This window comes from Spermophilus citellus (assembly GCF_964194105.1).
Source record: "Spermophilus citellus genome assembly, chromosome: 16".
Lineage (NCBI taxonomy): Eukaryota > Metazoa > Chordata > Mammalia > Rodentia > Sciuridae > Spermophilus > Spermophilus citellus.
In genome coordinates, this window is record NC_138196.1 from 78,721,492 (window position 1) to 78,740,519 (window position 19,028).

The following is a 19,028-nucleotide window of genomic DNA, read 5'->3' on the forward strand; positions in this document are numbered from 1 at the left end:
TAATGCCAGGTCCATGCAGGACACTGGAGTGGGAATCCCTGGGCAGCTAACAGGTGCCAGTGGGACCCGTTGGCCTGCCTTCAGATCACACCTGCGTTCGGTCCCAGCTCTCGCCCTTGCTGGCAAATAGCTTGCAAACAAATGGCCCCTGCCATTTCTACAGCTTCACTCGCAATGGCCTCTGCAGGCCTCCCCTTGTTTCCACCTCATGCTTAATTCTGAATAGCAACTTCTGGAACCGGTCTGCCCTGGTGCCAACTCACTTGAGGGCACCCATAGGAAAACCTGCCCACCGTAGCCAGTGCCTTCTCACTCGATACCATCTCCAGCACATCCTTTTACTTCCTGTTAACTCCAGTTACTGGAACACTCGGTTTGCTTGAATCAATCTCACTTCCAAAGCCAAAGCCCTCCCCCTCCCCCATCAGACTGGCCCTTCTGTTGACCCCAGCCCTCCCTCCAGATCTCTGCTTTGCTCACCCCTGGGTATCTGCCAGCTCCACCCTTGCCTGCTCCCTGAGGGATGGGCAACTCTGAGGGCCCTTCACCAGCTCTTTGGGCTGTGAGGAATTGGGGTGGGAGTGTTCCCACATCCTGCCCACATGACACTTCTCTGATGAGGGCCACGCTCTTTTGTAACATGTGGAAAATAACCCCTCCTCAAGGGTAATTGCTGGGACCTAATGGGACCTCACAAAGCAGTTGACCCCGGAGCCTTCTGGCTGGCCAGTTCATAGTTGCCGGGTGCTGGGCACTGCTGAGCCCTAGTGTCATTTCGCCTTCCAGTCGTCCGAGACTGTATCTTCTTACAGCTTTCTGGCAGATGATCGTCAAGTGTCAACCCAGGCTAACAGCAGATTGCCGTTCCAGGCAGACATCAAAGCCATCTCTCTCAGATCTCCAAGCCCTGTTCCCACTTTGGCACAAGAGTTCCTGGGCCCCAAACCAAGGGCTCATTATCCACAGCCCCCTCCCCAGATCTAGCTGCATCTTATCCCCAAGCCTTGGTGGCCTCATGTTCTGCCTCAATCTTCCTAGTGCCTCAGGTTGGAACTTCTGTCGGGGATAGAGGGTCATCCAGGAATCCTTAAAACCAGGCCACTATGCAAAGGAGAAAAGAGGGGAGGCACGGGGTCCCCAGGAAGCTAAATCAGCTGCAGGGCCTGCCTTTTAGGGTTCCAGTGTGAGAGTTGAAAGTAGGTGCATGAAGAAAAATCCCAAACACTGAATATAGTAACTGCCATAATCTAGCAACCCAACAACGGAAAAGATGAAGAAATTGTTCAAACATGCTCTGTGACATTAGCATATGTAATTTATAATTATGGTCATTTCAGCAAATCCCCTCTGACCTCATAACCCTAACCGTATACCATTAAGTGAACTGCACTGATCTTCCTCTGATTTTCCTTGAGAATAACCCTAAATATTAACCTTAGATGTGAGCTGAGCCTTACCACTTTGTTGCCCATGTGGCCAAGGTACTTGACAGTGTCCTAAGGATATTCTAAGCCATGAATGTGCATGTGGACTTTGCCACAAGCCTGGCATGCAACCAGATGGTTTTTTTTTTCCATGTGCAGCATATTTGATGGATAAAGTCTGCAATTAGAGAACATTAATGAATGCACAGCTTGATATTTATGGATTGAGGTTTGTATCACGGTTAGTTAGCGCCCCCTTTTGGCAATATCATAAACTGCAGCTCAGTTAAATTTCAGGCTGAGTTGCAAATGAGTCTTCTAGACCTGAGCAGAGAAGTGCCTGTGGCCCAGAGTAAGACAGAGGGACAGTGGCAGGGGAGCCCACAGTCAAGAAGGTGCCCATGTATTCCAAGTTCACAAAATAAGAAAATCGCCTCATTTGGTCTTCACAGACTATAGTTTTCATAAAGAAAATATCAATCATGTATTGAATACCCAGCAAGCCTTATCGTTACCCCCTCTTTACCTGATCTGGTTCTTAGTATATTCCTTTGGGAGATCACCCGTGCCCCAGTTAGAATGCACTGCCAGTTTTATAACAATGGAAAAGATTCATGTTTCAGAGATTTCTTTTAGTTGGCTTGTGGCATATACCAGTTTTTCTCAAAGCAGGAACGTCTTGAACTGGCTCAACTTTGTCATCGTACATATCCCTTTTACTCTCCACTATGTGATCATCCTGAGCCATTAGCCACTACTAACTGTTCCCATCTCTTCCTTTTTCCTTACCCCCCCCCACCCTCGCAGCCCCACACCAAAATGAAGGAGTTGGGGGGGTAGAGGACGGGGAGTAGCACGAAGAGGACTTGGGGCACTCAGGTCACAAGGCAGCTTTATTGAATTAGTTGCATGCGGAAGCAGCTCTTCCCACAAGCAGCAAATACAGGCATTAGAGCATAAAATCCTGGAGAGGCCGGCGGGACTGGGGCCTAGTCACGGAGAGACATGCAGAGCTCTCTGGGGGGCTGTGGTTCGTCTCAGGGGAGCTGCACTCAGATGCCTCTGTTTATGGAAAAGCAACACTCACACTCACTCCTCTCTGAAAAATAAAAGGGGAGTACGGGAAAGGGTGGATTTTCACCAAGAAGCAGCCACCAACACCCACATTCTTATCCTCAGAGGAAAAATAAAATTCCCGGTGGTTTCCTGACTTTGTTCTTGGGCTCTGGTCACAGGCTTGGGCATTCTGCCCAGACTTTATACCCTGTCCCTTATCTCAGCCCCCAGGGACATCTAGGGCTCTGCAGAGCCAAAAGAAAGGCCTGTCCACCTACCGGCTCTTCTTGCGGTATTCCTGCAATGCTTTCTCTGCCACAGTGTCCATAAATTTAGGGTTGTCTTTGGGGACCTCTGGGATTACCACAGTGATGGGGTCTGAGTCGAAGAGCTTCACAACCACTTCAGTGACACGGGAGGGGGCTTCTGAGTCGGAAATGTGGGAGGTCACCTAGACAGAATAAGAGAAAGAGAAGAGCCGCAGGTCACGGCCACAATGCCCACATTTTATAATAAGGCCTATGATGCAGAAGCTCCATCACACCTTCAAGAACACCTGGACATCTGACAGGTTGCTTGTTACTAATACAAACATCTGTGCAACTCATCTGAACAGAAATGCCTTGATTCACACACGCCTTTGAAAGGACAAAGGCCATCTGCAAACGAACAACCAGCCCAATGGGCACCGAGAGGGTAAAAGTGTTTTCTAAGCACTTTTCTTAGTGCAGCTACTGGCCAGTCTGAGGTCACAAAAAGAATCAGAAAAACAAAAACAGGGTCTTCAACACTAGAGAGAAATTGTCACTGGCAGAGGACAATCAGCAACCATGATCCACTCCCCATGGCCCAGGACACCAAGCAGCTTTGAGAAAGAGTCCAGCCTTTGCAGCCAGGGCTAACTTGCCAGGGGAGTTGCCCATAGTCCTCCAGGCTGGGGCTAGCTCTGGGACCTGGCTTGCTCTCCTCATCTGGGGACGGTCATGATATTCTGCCTCCCTGGCTGGGTCTTTAGTGCAGCACGGTACAGATGGGTTTCCTATTTCCGGTTATGTGATGAATGCCCAATGAAAAACCTAAGTGCCCTCTGTAAATCTGTGTCCCATTTTGCCCCTGGGAGGTTCACATCACCTCCAGACCAGGTCTCAGGTCCCCCCCCATTAGCATGTGGCCAGGACACAACTCACTGTGGAGACCCGGAGATAGGCCTGGTCTTCGCTCTGGGTGAGATTGGCCAGTTGGGACAGCCAGCTGAACTGGTCGTTGAGCTGCTCCAGCAGGGAGGAGGTGTTGAACATCTTGCGCTGGTAGGAACGGAGCAGCTCGTTGTACCTCTGGGTCAGCCTCTCAGCGATCTGGAGGGAGTCGTTGAGCTCCTGCCGCAGCTGAGCCTGGGCGGGGTTGTTGGTGGAACAGTCTGTCCAGAGGGGGAAAAGCACAAGGCAGAAACGTGAAGGAAAGTTCAAAAGGGACAAAGATGCGAATGGAAACCAGCTCACACAGGCGGGCATGGCAGCGCACAGGATGTTTGTGAGGGTCCCCCCAAAATAGAGTTCTCCCCAGAACGGGAATCAAGACCCTTGCTCCTTCATGAAGAAACGCTTGCTCCAGGAAAAGCTGTCAGCTGAACTAAACAGGGTGCTTAGTGGTGTGACTGACTCATCTCCTTGGCAACTGGTAACAGTGGCGAGCACTCTTTACGAAAATGGATCTCAAGTGCTCCATGTCCTCAGACCCAGTTCCTCGCAGAAGTCATTTCAGGAGAAAGGGGATTTTACTCACTCATATGGCTCCTGCTACGTACCAGATACCACATAAGGTGCTCTTTTCTCATTGTCTATGCATTCTGACTTAAGTATTAACATCCTACTTTACCAATAATGAAATTGAGGCCCACAGGAGTAAGACCATTTGCTTAAAGCCATAGAAGAAATAATCTTCAGGGTCAGAGTCGAACTCGAGTGTTTAAATCTTCATCTTGGGCTCTTTATACTTGGTGTCTGGGGTTCTGGAACATCTCCAAGCTTCTCTTTTGGGCCTATCTGCAGAGTTATGAGCAATTCTGGTTCTCAAAAGCCCATGCAGCACAGGGCTATCCAGGACCTTAGGCCACCAAGCAGAGCAGGCTGGTGGCTGGGAATCTTTGCCTGCCCCCTGTCCACTAAGGCTGGTCACCAAGCTCAAGAGAACAGGTAAGACATAATCCATTCCTTTTGGTCAAGTGTCACTGCAGGTTTTCAGATCTAAATGCTACCCATTATCTTTTTAGTTACTGTTTTTCTCCCCCTAAATTATTTCAAAAATATCCAGAAGAGCGTACCCCAAACCTAAGTGAATCAGGGGAAAGGAGATCTCTGTCTTCGTCTGGCAGCACCTTGCAATCATTGATAATAAAAAAAAAAAAAATGTCAGGTGGGACAAGAAATAGCATTAATGTCAAGAAGGTGGTTGGAAGGGAATGTGTGATGAGTAACTTTCAGTCTCTTACCAGGAAATAATTAAAAATAAGAAAAGTTCTCCAGAGCAGAGACTCTGCCTGGAACAGTAATTCTCCACTAGGGAAGAGGCAGCCTCCCTGGGGACACTTGGCAATTCTGAAGACGCTGTTGGCTATCACAACTGGTAGGGGGAGGTTGCTACCGACATCTAGTGGGTGAAAGCCAGGGATGATGCTGAACTCCCTGCAACACACAGGACAGCCTCCAGGACAGAGAACGGTCCAGTCCAAAAGGCCAGCAGGCTGAAACTGAGAAATCCTGGGCCAGTGTCCCCAGGCAGTACAGCTTAGATACTTCAAAGTACCTTGAATAAAAAGCAGTAGGTCTTCCCCAAGCCAAAAAAGGGGGTCTATTGAGTTCAGTTGATAGGTACACGAGGTCCGATCTGAGTCTAGGCCCTAAGGTGACATCTTTCTGCCATTCAATGATATTTTTATGGGAAAAGCTCAGAAGCATGGTCACGTATGTATCTACAGCTTCTTTGCACTCTAGCCCCTGAAAGCACTATTATTTATTTTGCTTCTAAACTCACAGGAGCAAGGCTGGGAATATCTAACCAGACTGTAAAGGCCTGGCAAACCAAATCATATTAAGTAAGAGCAAAGCCACAGAAGGATAAGCTACCTACCAGGGGAAAGTCAGCTCATTCTGAGCAGGGAAACTGCTTACTAAGGACTTTCATAGCTGTTATCTCAAAGTAGGGAGAATTTCATTAATAGTCAGACCTGATTAAATGGAGAGAAACAGTTGAAGGGAAACCTTTCCTTTGCCTGGGGAAGTGATGGACAAAAGGAAATGAAAAGTGCCACCATGGAGGTGGACGAGGTCCCTAGGGCCCCCAGGGAGAAAACCCAGGGTGCTGATTGCCAGCACAGCCCAACCCCCAGCTGGCCTGTGGTGGGGGTCACATAGTCTTAGATAAGTGACTCAGCCTTCCTGTGACTGCACTTGCTCCTCTGCAAGGTGGGGACAAGAACTGTACCCAACTTATCAGGTCGTCCTGAGGACATGAGTAAACAGCGGTAGAGTTTAGAACAGTACCTGCCACGTGGGAGCGTTGGTCAAACAAAACACACGCTGCCTACAATTTCATAATGTGCCATGGAAAACGAACATGGCCAGCACACCTGGTACCTGGGGGCACAGCTGGGGAGGTCAGAGGGGAGGGCTTTCTTTCACAAACCTTGGCGGCACCCACCGCGGGCTGCCTCTTTACCACGGCCTGCCCGGTGAGGGGCACCTTACATTTGTCTCAGAACAATCTGAATCTTCAACCTTTGAGGGCACCAGGATACTCAAGGCTGAGGACCTGCCCTGGGGTCACAGCTCAGAGGCACAAAGCTGGCATCTGTAAAAAGGCCACCCCACGAGGCCACAAGGAACTAGGACACAGTGAAGACAGGGAAAGCTGGCACTCTGACCCATACTCACCCACAGACAAGATCTCCTGGCACTTGTCACACCGGTCCTTCATCTTCAGGCATCCTGTGGAGTTGTGGCGGATCTCCTTGCACACGGCCTTCTGGTCATCGTCACCTTCTGCGGACCCGTGAGGGAAGAAAGAGGCTGAGGCGCTCGGCAACACAGGGCAGGCCCCACCGATTTCTCAGCCCCCTTCTACAAAACTGTTTGGCCCTTTGAGATCCTGTGGTCACAGCACGTTGCAACTTGGTTGTCCGCCTCCACACATGGCGTCTGCTTGGGGTTCCTGCAGAGGCACCTGTGGGCCCCTGTCCAGGCAACTGCCTCCCCTCCCATCTGAAGAGACCCCTCTTGTCCCCACACTCCTCTGCAGAACGCAGCTTGCTCTGCACTCTCCCTGGCTCCTGCTTCCTGCTGGCTGGTCAGCAAGGCTCTGGAAGGAAGGGGTGCATCCTCCTCAGAGCCTCCTGACACCTCAACTTCCACCCCGGATGGAGCTGCAGGAGACGCTTATTCAGCACGAGGCCCTCCGGCACTTTCATGCTTTTCGGGCCAAACCCCAGTGCCAAACCATACAGAAGAGGGCGCAGCGTGGCCAACAGAGCCTTGATGAAGGAAATCTACTCCTGTCCACATCACACCTCACTATGCACTGCACCCTCATTCTGAACCAGGCCCCATGGTCACAGCCATGAACCCCTTCCTTAAGGGTGATGTGGCTGTGACATACTTCCCTGCCAAGAAGGTGTGGCCCCACACCAAGCCCCCTAAATTCACCAGGGAAAGAGGCTCCAATCCCATAGGAAGGGCAGGCAGTGTCATGCAGAGCAGCAGCTGGTTGGCTTTTGAAATAACACTCCAACCCCTGCGGAACTACATGGGGGGACCCCACTCTGTCGGCCCTGAAACCTCATGCATTCCTTTACCTCTGTCGCAGTCCTCTTCCTCTTTAAATGGGTTAATGCCACCCTCCCGGGGTTGCTGGGAAACATGGGGATGAACACATCTAGTGGGCTCCCATCCCTCACTGGAAGAAAGGGACCTCTTTCTGACCTCTTATGAAGTCCATGTTCGGGGACTGGGAGCCTAGGCTGTGGAACGGGGCATCCATGGCCTGTTGAGCCTGGTGTATCATTTCGAAGAAGGGCTGGAACAGGTCCTGGAAGCCCAGATGCCCGTAGGGGGAGAGAGGCAAGATGCTGCGGGCGAGGCGGGACTTGTGATAGAGGAAGTGGGGCCTCCGGTGGGGGAAGCCGAAGGGCGAGAAGTAGCGGGTGTCCTGGGGCTCGTGGGTGAAGAAACTGTCCTGGAACAGCGTGTCCATGATCCCGGAGGCCCTGGTGAAGCTGTCCTGCATGGCATCCAGGATGTGGTTCTGCTTACGGTCGCTCTCCAGCAGGGAGTCGATGCGATCGCCGTTCATCCAGAAGTAGAAGGGCGAGCTCTGATTCAGGAACTCCTCGAGCTGGGTGGCCAGACGACTCAGTGAGGAGGTGCCTGCCCGGCCAGCCCTGCCTCTCACGGCACAGGCACACAGCAGGTGACTGAAGGGCACCCACCACCCACTCCATCCCCACCAGGCCCTGAGGTGCACAAATCCCCTAGAGTTGATGAAGTCCAGTTCAGAGGGGCCCCCTGTCACTTGCGGCCTTTAAGGACACTGACCCAGCTGCTCGGCTGCTCAGCATTCAGGGAACAACAAAATTCACTTGAGTCCCAACCAAGTGAGGCCCATAGGTAAGGCCCATGGATTCAATATTAATGCACTAAAAAATGTTTGTTGTTATCCAGCTAATCCTTGCTGGGTAAAGGTCTTTGGAGGGAGGCACACACCTGACACACATTAGTGACAACTGCCATGTCCACACTCACATGAACAATCATGACTGACAATCACAGTCAATCATGGCATGGGGTCGGGATGCAACCGGCCAGTACTAACCAACAGCACCGGATGTGGAATGGAGTGTATTTTACTAGGTTCTCCTCACTCCCCACTCAAAGCCTAAACCACACCCTTTTCACCTGGTGGCCAACTAAGCCCGAGCCGCTTCTGCACACTCGTGCGTAGAACTTCATGCAGGTCTGCTTCAGGCAGGGCTTACACTCTTCCCAGAGGGCCATCATGGTCTCGTTGCACACTCCCGGGATTGCCTTCAGCTTCATTTCAGAGTCCCTGGTCTCATCCAGGGCATCCTACAGGGAGACAGGAGGCCAGGTTTGCCACAGAGGCCACACTTCACCCCTCCCCTGCACTCCCACTGGGTGCCTGGCCCTCCCCACCTGCAGGACTTCCCATGGTCTGATCACCGGATGTGCTTATTTCCTCCCCTGCACCAACCCTTGATCCCACATGTGCCCACCTGGAATGCTCTTCCCACTTGGCTTCCTATAGCCTCTCCTCCCTGGAGGCCCAGCCGACCTCTAGAACTCAAAAGTTCTGACTTACTGCTGTGGCAGTTTCTACCCCGATTTACTTCTCACTTATACCTCATTTGCTATATAATCCCATAAGAGTGTATCCCAAGGAATTTTCAAAATAAAGAAAAAAATCTTTATATAGGTATATATCATTGCATATATTTTATATATGTGAAAAATAGTCTGGTGGTCCATTTTCAGAATCTAGAATTCAGCCTTAATTGGATCCCATGGTAGTCCTCCCCTTATGCCCGCACTAATTCTAAAATCAGCCAGTCACATAGATGGTAACCCCAGACCCCTCCAATAAGAGTGCAGGGAGGCACTGTGTTAGGTTAGAGATACAAACAGACCAAATGCCCACCTGGGCACTCTTGCTAGCCAGGTTTCCCTAACACCCCCTTAGGTGGGAGTAAAGGTCTGCCTTGCCTATCCACTTTCCACAGTGCATTTTGACTTCTTGCAGCACCCTGTTGTTTCTAATGTATACACACATCAGAAACAATCCAGATGCTCAAAAGCAGAGTACAAGTTAAACAAACTATAGAACAGTAATCCACTCATCAGTTTCAGATATCCAAGGTCAACCTACTGCAGTCCAAAAATATTACAAAAGTACCACAAAGAGTTAAGATGTTTTGAGAGATTGCATTCATACTTTTGCTACCATAAGTTGTTCTAATTATTCTACATTACCATATGTTGTTATAATTGTTGTTGTTAGCCTCTTATGGCACTTAATTTATGGATTAAATTTTATCAGAGGGATGTATGCACAAGAAAAAAACAGTATCTACAGGTTTGGTGGTGTCCTTGATTTCAGACATTCACTGTGGTCTTGGAACATATCCTCTGTGGGTAAGTGGGGAGACTACTTACCATATGTACCAAAGGGTAACAAATACATCATTCATTACAAGGCTTATTTATAAGTTTTAAGTATTATAGTAAGCATTTTTATTTTAAAAATTCATAATCTTGAATACGGCCATTGTGGGGAGAAATATAGAGAAAAAAAGCAGGAAGAAATAGATCAGATGTTAACAGTGACTCCCTGCTCCCAACCCCCAACTCAGAACCTATTTGGAGCCTGCACATGGTCAGGGTTTAGAAAAATCTATTGAAATGAATCTGGGCATCAAGCCCTGAGCCAGGCATGGAACAAAACCAGATCCAAGATTTCACCCCCAAGAGTCTTTGAAAAGCAAATAAACTTTCCCCATTTCTTCACTACAGTCCCAGCATCAGGTGACACAGCCCAGGAAGGACTGTGGGTCACCATGGCAACCCAGCAAGGCACCCCACTGAGTCCCTCCCCTCCCCGCCAGCAGGGAGGGCCCAGACACAGGTGTAAGCTCATCCTTACCTCTTTCTTTCTTTCTTTTTTTTTTTTATTATTTCTTTATATATGACAGCAGAATGCATTGCAATTCATATTACACATATAGAGCACAATTTTTCATATATCTGGTTGTATACACAGTATATTCACACCAATTTCTGTCTTCATACATGTACTTTGGATAATGATGTCGATCACATTCTACCATCATTTCTAACTCCATGCCCCCTCTCTTCCCCTCCCAGCCCTCTACCCTATCTAGAGTTGTTCTATTCCTCCCATGCTCCCCTTCCCTACACCACTATGAATCAGCCTCCTTATATCAGAACATTTGTTTTTTGGGGATTGGCTAACTTCACTTAGCATTATCTTCTCCAACTCCACCCATTTACCTGCAAATGCCATGATTTTATTTTCTTTTATTGCTGAGTAAAATTCCATTGTGTATATTTGCCACATTTTTTATCCATTCATTTACTGAAGGGCAACTAGATTGGTTCCACAGTTTAGCTATTGTGAATTGTGCAGCTATAAACATTATGTGGTTGTGTCCCTGCAGTATGCTGTTTTTAAGTCCTTTGGGTATAGTCCAAGGAGAGGAATAGCTGGGTCAAATGGTGGTTCCATTCCCAGATTCCAAGGAATCTCCATACTGCTTTCCAGATTGGCTGCACCAATTTGCAGTCCCACCAGCAATGTATAAGTGTGCCTTTTTCCCCACATCCTCGCCAACACTTATTGTTGTTTGTATTCTGCCATTCTGATAGAAGTGAGATAATTTTTACTCCTCACACATCAGATAGAGCACTAATCTCTAGGGTATACAAAGAACTCAAAAACCTTAACACTAAAAAACAAATAACCCAATCAATAAATGGGCCAAGGACCTGAACAGACACTTCTCAGAAGAGGACATACCATCAATCAACAAACATATGAGAAAATGCTCATCCTCTCTGGCAATCAGAGACATGCAGACCCTTACCTCTTTCTTCTTCTTGGCCTCCTCTAAGGTGTCAAGCAGCGACTTGCGTTCCTCATTTGTTTTTTCTATTAGAGTCTTTATCTCCTTCACCCCCTTGACAGCATTTTGGATTTCCTTATTAATGTACTTACTCCCCTGGGTGGACATCTCTACAAGAGAAAAGCAGGAGGCAGGACGGGCAAGATGAGATCAGGTTGGGGTGACAATCCCAGAATCAGATAGGATGGTCAGAAAAGTCTCTTTGGCACAGGGACTGTCAAAGTTGGGACCCGGCCCTCACCCCAGGGAGGTAGCACACGGCCTTGCCTAGCAGGACATAGGTGCCCATCACAGGGGTCCTGGGTGGTTCTACCCAACTGCTCGGAGATGCAAACCTCAGGAGCAGCACGTCTCAGAGAAGCACTACGCCTTCCCACTGTCACACCACCTCGGGGAACTCACAGCCCTCAAGATAGAATATACCGTTATTTCGGCTATAAATCTTTTCTGGAATTCTGTTTATTTGTACTTCTTTATTCCAATGCAGAGTGGCAGGTGACAGGGACAGGAATATGAGTGAATGGCACTGTCACCAGGGAGACTGCTTATCCTGTGCCACATTCACTTTACCTACTACTCCCAGCACATGATCATGCCCACCAGATGGGAAAAGATGGGGACAGGGAGGTTTAGGGCCCATGGGCACACCATGTCCATCATGTAGGATGAACAACTCCTGAAGGTCCATTTACAGATGGTGCCCACAGTTAGTAACACCAGATACCATACTTGGGGTTTTCTTTAGGAAGTAGATCTGTGTGTTCTCACCACAGAAGTAAAAGGTAACTAGGGAAGGTGATGCACATGCTAATTAGCTTGTAGAATGTACATGTATTTCAAAGCATCGGTGTGTACTGTGATATATATTTTTTCTGGTCAATTATACCTCAAGCTAGGATGGGAAAGAAGCAGAGTCATGAGATCAAGATAGTAGCCCAGGATCTACAGCCAGGGAGTGGCAGGGCAGACGCACACCCAGGTCTCATCTCCAAATCTGGGGTTTTAACCACGACCCCGCAGAACTGGTCCGCTAGGAAGAGGGGGTGGGTGACAGGAGAATGGGTTTCTGGAAGGGGCTCAGGAAAGAGAAGACTGCAACGGCCAAGCACGCACGCTGAACAGCACTGTCCCTTCCCTGCCCTGTGGGTGGAGAATGTGGAGCCTGGTTTCTTTTGGACAGGTGAGGACCCATGGGCAGCAGCCCCATCACAATGCCTCAAATGGCAAGGCACAGTTTGGGGAAGAACATGGGAGCCAGTAGGGGGACGGGGAAGGGAATGGCTGAATAAAATGCCAAGGGCTTGGGAAATGCAGACCAGTGCCCAGAAGACACCTGACCACAAAGAGCCTCAGCTCCAGGGGCAGGGCATGGATGGTCAGAGAGGGTTGGACAGAGAAATGCAGACTTGGGTACAAGATGAAAATGGCCTTCAGCACTTGGGACTGCAGAGAAGGCATGTGAGCTTGTGCAGCAGCCCTGCCCAAAGCCCAGTTTACTTGCCCTGGAGCTCCTGGTTGGAGACCAGCGGTTCTCCCAGGACCTGTCCATTGCCCCAGGTCAGCAGCAGCCCCACACACAGCAGCAGAGTCTTCATGGCGCCGCCTTCTCTGAGTCTGGAATCCTAGCACGCTCTGTTTAGAGAGAAGGGGAAGCCATCATGGGAACAGCTGGGCCGCCTGTTGGCTTCCTGCCCAGCTCACTGCCTGCTGCAGCTTCCAGGAACTTGGGGACATGTGGCCCTCAGCCGTCCCCTCAGCTGGCATTACTGCAGTTTTATCCCTGAGGAACTTCGGAGGACAGACCAGACCTGCCACTGACACCTTCAAAAGAAAACAAAGGCAGGAGATACACTGAGGGTGCAGACTCATGGAATCAGAGCGGCTGGGCTCCCCGCCAAACTTCCTCCTCCCACTAAGCAGGGCACACAGGCTTCCTGCACTGGGTCTCCTTGTCCAGAAAGGGCATCTAGGTATCAAACACTGAAAACAGGTCCCTGGGATCACTCATCTGTCCCTTCCCTGTTCCTCCTCACTTACTCACAGCAGACATTACCAATCAATCACCACTCTGTTCCCCTCAGAGCCCCAGCGCCACCTGAAGGTGCTTTATAAGAGTCTGAGACATGAGCATCCACCCCCTTAGGTTGGCACAGGAAGTTAAAGCCATTGGCCATCCTTAGTGTGAGACTTCTGGCAGGCTGCCTGTGGATTCCGAGGTATCCATCATGAGCACAGCAAAGAAGGGAGGGCCATCCAAGGGAGAGCGAGGGCAGAGTGAAGGCAGGGAAGGGCCAAGTGAAGGGTTAACCATGAGCCCAAAGAGCAGGTTCCCCAGAAAAGTCCCTTCAGGAGGACGTGCTCCTTGGCTCTGCCAAGTCCTTTTCAACCAGCCCATTCCCTCCAAGCTGGCACCAGTGTGCCCTGCCAAGGCACCCCTGCCACCATTGGGCCAATTGCCCTGAGCCAGGGGACACGGGCCACAACCTGGGTCTTACACAATGGTCCCTTTCCTAGCAGCTAAAGTTGTTGCATAAGACAACTCCCCCTGCGCCCTCGATCCCCCGCTCTGTGGCTTATCTGGGCTCACCGATTTCCCATGCCACTAGGGTTCACATCTAAAACCTGCTCTCAGCAGGCCCATCTGGACACTGGGTAGATCATTAATAAGACAAGTCTCTCCTGACGCAATTAGACGCAGAGCAGGCGGCAGCGTGGGAGTGAGCGCTGGTCAGCGCCTTCCCCAACCATGGGGTGGGTGGCTGAGCTGGGCAGGACTTCAGGCCCACCAGGAAGGATCTGGTCTCATAGGCTGTGCTCAGTGAGGCCTGGAATGCCTCCGGCAGGGACAGAGCCTTTGTTACACAAGAGAGATAATGCTAGCCAGAAACCCCTCTCCCAGAAGGCAACCCCTCACACCCCCACCCCTGCCCGAGCAACAACTTCTGGAAAATTCATCCAAAATGGTCAGAAACAGGTTCTCACCCAAGGGCAGGGCGGTGGACCCTGAAGAGAGAGGGGAGAGGGCAGTCAAAGCAGAGAATAGGATGGAGGTGCTGGAGATGAGCAGCTGGCATGGGGTCTGTCCAGGAGCCATCAAGCTCAGAGCTAAGAAAGGGGTCACTCTCCAACCCAGCCTCTCCACCTTCAGGGGCTGGGCCAGAGCCCAGAGACAGGTGGGGTTCCTGGGTCCCACAGCAAGCTGGTGGCAACCCAGGGTAAGAACCCAGTCCTCCCAACTATTGATCCAGTATCTTTTCCTTGATACCAAGTCACTTCAATCTCTGAGCCTCTGGACCTAACAAGAGTTTACTGATGTAATACCTTCTATAAACCCAAGGGTCTGATATAATCATTGTATATTCTGACTGCTTTCAAACCTGACTGAGGGTCTATCTTGGGTATTGGCAACCTCTAACTGGCATTTCTGGAGAGGGGCAAAGGACTGAAGCAGGCCCACAGGCCACCTATGGTCCTCTGACTCTGGTTTAGCCTTAAGGAAATGATGGGTTACTTTTCCAGGGTCTTGTGATAATGCTTATTTTGAGTCAGCATCTGCTTTTCTTCAAAACTAGCACCTCTTGGATACTGCTGGTCCAAGGAGAGCATGAGAATGAGGGCCAAAGCCCAATGCCCTCCCTCTAAATGAACTCTCTCCTCATCCCCTTCAGGGCTGGAGTCATGCCAAAGTCAAAGACCTCCTTTCCCCAGCACTGCACCACAGACTCTTCCCTTGTGGTATTTTCCCTCCATGTTTGTTTGTTTGTTTGTTTGTTTGTTTTGGTACCAGGGATTGAACCCACTGAGCCACATCCCCACCCCTTAAGACAGGGTCTCGCTAAGTTGCTGAGGCTGACTTTGAACTGGCGATTCTCCTGCCTCAGTCTCTGAAGCTGCTGGGATTACAGGTGTGCACCACCATGCCTGGCTCCTCCCTTTTGTATGCATTTTTATACCATAAGATTCTTTGCAATCCCTGTCTTCAAGTCTTCTTTAGAGGCACACTTTTGTGGGTGCATCCTCTTGAGAATCCTTTTATAGTACTGTACTTACTCTTAAATTCCTAATCTCTCCCTTCTTAAAAAAAAAATCATTATCAGCAGCAGCCACAACTTCCCTCCTCCCCCCCCCCACCCCACTAGGTCCAGGAATTCTGGAAGGCTAAGAGGCTTCAGTTCTTATCCCAACCTGACACTTTATCACTGGAGACAGACCTCCCAAAGCCTCCCCAGACCTCAGATTACCATCTATAAAATGAGACGGTGGAATCAGACGTCTGAGGCCTGATGGAGATTTCCTCTAGTGCACCTTAGGTGCATAAGGAAACAGAAAAATTAGGATTTAGGTGACTGCAGTATATACTTATATCCACAACGTCGTACTTACAAAGCGCTCTCCGGAGAACTAGAAAATAGGAGAAAACAAGATGACTCAGCCTGCAACCGAGATGAACACCTTCACTGCGCCGCGGGAAGCGCCCACACGCAGGCAGCGCCGCCACGCCCCTGTACCTCCCACAAGGCACAGCAGCCTCCAAGCCTCAGGTTCCCCGATTTTGCAAAAGGAGGATTTTACATATGACCGATTTACCGCTACAAAATTTGTGGTTAGAGCTCATGCGCACAGGGACTCCAGAGTCTCGCCTGTGCACCGCCTACCCAATCGGCCTGCGGTTCAACTGCCTGGCGACAGGGCTCTGGCCACCTCCCGGTGGGGTCCCCTGGGAGCTCTGTCTAAAGGTCAGGGCTGTGGAGTTGTCATCTCTCTCCACCTCCACCTGGCTGCTACCCCCGCCCTCCCATCGACCCCCTACGTCCCTGCGCTGGGGTAGGAAAGATGGGGACAGCTTACGCTTACCCGTCAGCTGCGCCAGCTCCCGTGCGCTCCTCCTAGCGACGCCGGGTGTTGAGCACCGCGAGACGCCGTATTTATAGCGCTCGGGCTCGCGTACACCCCCTTTGGGGCTGGCTGCAAACCTGCATGACTCACGCCCAAAGAATGCCATGGAATGCGCGGGGAGCTTTCTGGAAGCTGGGAGGGGGGGCGGTGCAGCACTCGGCTGGGGGCACCGGAGGGCGCGTCAGCACCGCGAATGACCGAGCCAGTTCTAGGGGACACCCTGGGACTCGCTCTGCCTCAGGTGTTTCAGAGGCTCGGAGCCTGGACGCACCCCAGTAGGGAAGTGCTTGAGGGGTGCCCCAATAAACAGGGTTAGGAGGGTCTATTCTATGCTGGCCGGTACCCAGTCCAAAATACAATCTCACAGTCCCCCCGGCCCCATTGAATGTTAATCTTTCACGTTAAACACGCTCCACTTCTCCTGTTCTATTTAAATATGAAAGTGTCAGAAATAATGAGGGTAAGATGGAGAGAGGCGTTGTGCTTGGGAAGAGAATACATTAAGTGTTTGAAATCGGTTAAAGGATGAGCAGAGCATCTATTTGGGGAGACAGAAAGTCTCCCTGGACTCCTAAATCCATGGAGCTTAAGCAATTATTGTCCCCTTTCACTTGGAACTCAGCCAAGCAGGCTGGGCTCCAGTGCTGGCACGGCACTAGTGCAGCCCCAGTTTAGAGTTCTACGTTTGCAGACTTGAAATTCTCATGCTCTCTGAACAAGGGCCTGGCATGTTTGTTTTGCACTGGGACCCATGTACAGAGTCATCCTCAACTAGCTTCTGCTGAGAGCAGGTGCATCTCCTGTCCCAGGAATCTGCACCCCCACCACCCCCAGAAGGGAAGAAACTGTCCAGGAGTCCCAAAGGTGCTGATACTTCTTAGGAAAGAAGCAGAGCTGTCCACTCTGAACTCTGGGACATTGGAGTTTGAGTAGAGAGGGCAAGGGCTGGCTTTGCTCTCAGGCTGGTGGGAAGACGGATGGAGCATGTACAGGCAGCCTGGTTTGGGGTGGTTGACTTTGAAACAAAGAGCTTAAAGAGCTGTGGGTCAGGGGCTGAGTTTCCTCTTCATGTCTGTGGAGGCTCAGCCTTAAGGTTGTTTCTGGTTCCCCCAGAGGGGAAATCCTGGGCTGGAGTCACAGCCGTGCCTCCAGGGTGACTTGGACACCTTAGCCTTGCCCTTGGGCCCAGTGTCTTCCATCTGGACAAGAAATCTAGAATGTATCCTCTCTTAATCCTCCCTCTACCTGATACAATGCCAAGTGCAAGATCACCCATCCAGAAGGGAAAAAGGCAGCAAGAACTGGAGCACTATTTGCCCCCAAGAAGAGGCTTCACTTTGTTTTCCTTTACAAACAAGTTGAATTATCAGCAACAGCTACATTTTCTGTGGGAACTGCCTCCTCTTTGGCATATCAGTACCTGGGGTCACAAGAACTGTTTTTGCGCTCACTCCTTGTAACTTTTCTGTTCTGTAGTTCCCCCAGCATCCTGTACAGGAAGCATGGATCTTCGATAGTTTTATTTTTAAAAACTGGACTTTGGACGTCAGGCAGGGAGATCTGCTTAGTCAGCTGACTAAGAGAAAGGGAGGAGGGGAAGAAAGGACTTGGAAGAAGATAGCATGATTCACAGCCATGACTGGGACCCCTGGGAATGCTTACTTGATTTTTCCAGCTCCTAAACAAACAAGGTTGGGAAGATTAAATTTCAAGAAAAAAAGTGCAAATTTTGAAGGCACCATAATGCATCACCAGATTCTTAACATTCTAAGGAGACTGCAGAGTCCTAGTCCATTCATACATCCACCTGGATATCCCCACCAGATGGTCATCCTGCTTCTGTTTGAATGCCACCAATAACTGGGAACTCACTACCTGCAATGTAACCATTTCTCTAGGAAAGTTTTTAATAGGTTAGGACATCTCTTGTTGAGGCCCAGCCTCCTTCCTCCTGTGAAAGCTATCCTGAGCCCAGAAACCACACTGGGAAAATGCAACCCATCTTTCCCTCAGTGGCCTCCTGATATTTGAAGACAGTTAGTCGGCTCTCCCAGTGACCTCAGGCTGGGAGCTCCTCATCAAGAGTCATCAGACTCTTCCTTAGCCCCTGGGCTTTTTGGACCTTGCTTCTCTTGAAACACCGGAACCCAGCACTGAGCCTACCAATGCCAGAAGCGGCCTGGGCACAGAGCAGAAAAAGGCCACTCTTTCTCTTGCTCTAAACACTGCAAATAAGCTTTTATCTAGATGCTGAGTCACTTGGCTGATTCATGTAGAATGCATTATTTTGGCAGGTGCTGCTGGCTATGCACTGCTGTCCCCTGGGGAACTTATATGGCTGGTTTGGGGCTGGCAGGGGGATGATGGGTAGGGGTTTGGTAGGGACACGCTCTTATCTCTTTATCTCTTTATTCTTTGCCCACTATCTTTGGCTGCCCAGATGTCTTTGAGCCAGATCTGCTGTGCAGTGTCCTTGTTATGCACCCCACATCCCAGCTATTACCCAGCTCAGCACCATGGATATAGCTAGAACAAACTAGAAATGAACAAGAGCAGTTTCCTATGGCCTGCATTAAGAGTCACTTTCTAAGCCAGGCACAGTGGTGCCCACCTGTAATCCCAGCCACTTGGGAGGCTGAAGCAGGAGGACCACAAGTTTGAGGCCAGCCTGGAGAATTTAGCAAGATGCTATCTCAACATAAAAAATAAAAAGGGCTGGAGGTGTAGCTCAGTATGAGAAGCCCTAAGTCCCATTCCCAGTACTATTTTTTAAAAAAAAAATCACTTTCTGAGCTGCAGTTATTTAATGAGTACCTTCAGTCAATTAGAGGCCCACAATAAAATCATGGATAATAAAACATAAGCAGTAAAACCAGACCACAACAGATGCAGAGGCATCCTGAGTGCTTTTTCTGGCTCTCCCTAAAACTCAGCGGTTGGTCATC

The 19,028-nt window shown here is 50.0% G+C and overlaps 1 protein-coding gene across 2 annotated transcripts; it reads right to left on the bottom strand.

Annotated features, from left to right (window-relative positions):
* Positions 1–2,299: 2,299 nt before the first annotated feature.
* On the bottom strand, positions 2,300–16,178 carry CLU (clusterin). 2 transcript variants are annotated; one of them, XM_081268884.1, is made up of 10 exons: positions 16,042–16,070; positions 15,571–15,588; positions 12,689–12,819; positions 11,149–11,297; positions 8,426–8,596; positions 7,454–7,865; positions 6,410–6,517; positions 3,668–3,897; positions 2,759–2,931; positions 2,300–2,523 (listed from the first exon to the last, which is right to left on the bottom strand). In XM_081268884.1, the coding sequence occupies exons 3-10, from the start codon at positions 12,780–12,782 to the stop codon at positions 2,514–2,516; spliced, it is 1,347 nt and encodes a 448-aa protein (XP_081125010.1). In that variant the 5' UTR covers positions 12,783–12,819; positions 15,571–15,588; positions 16,042–16,070; the 3' UTR covers positions 2,300–2,513. The 2 variants fall into 2 exon arrangements, with proteins under 2 accessions (XP_081125010.1, XP_081125009.1); XM_081268883.1 differs by lacking the exon at positions 15,571–15,588 and having other exon boundaries at positions 16,042–16,178.
* Positions 16,179–19,028: the final 2,850 nt, after the last annotated feature.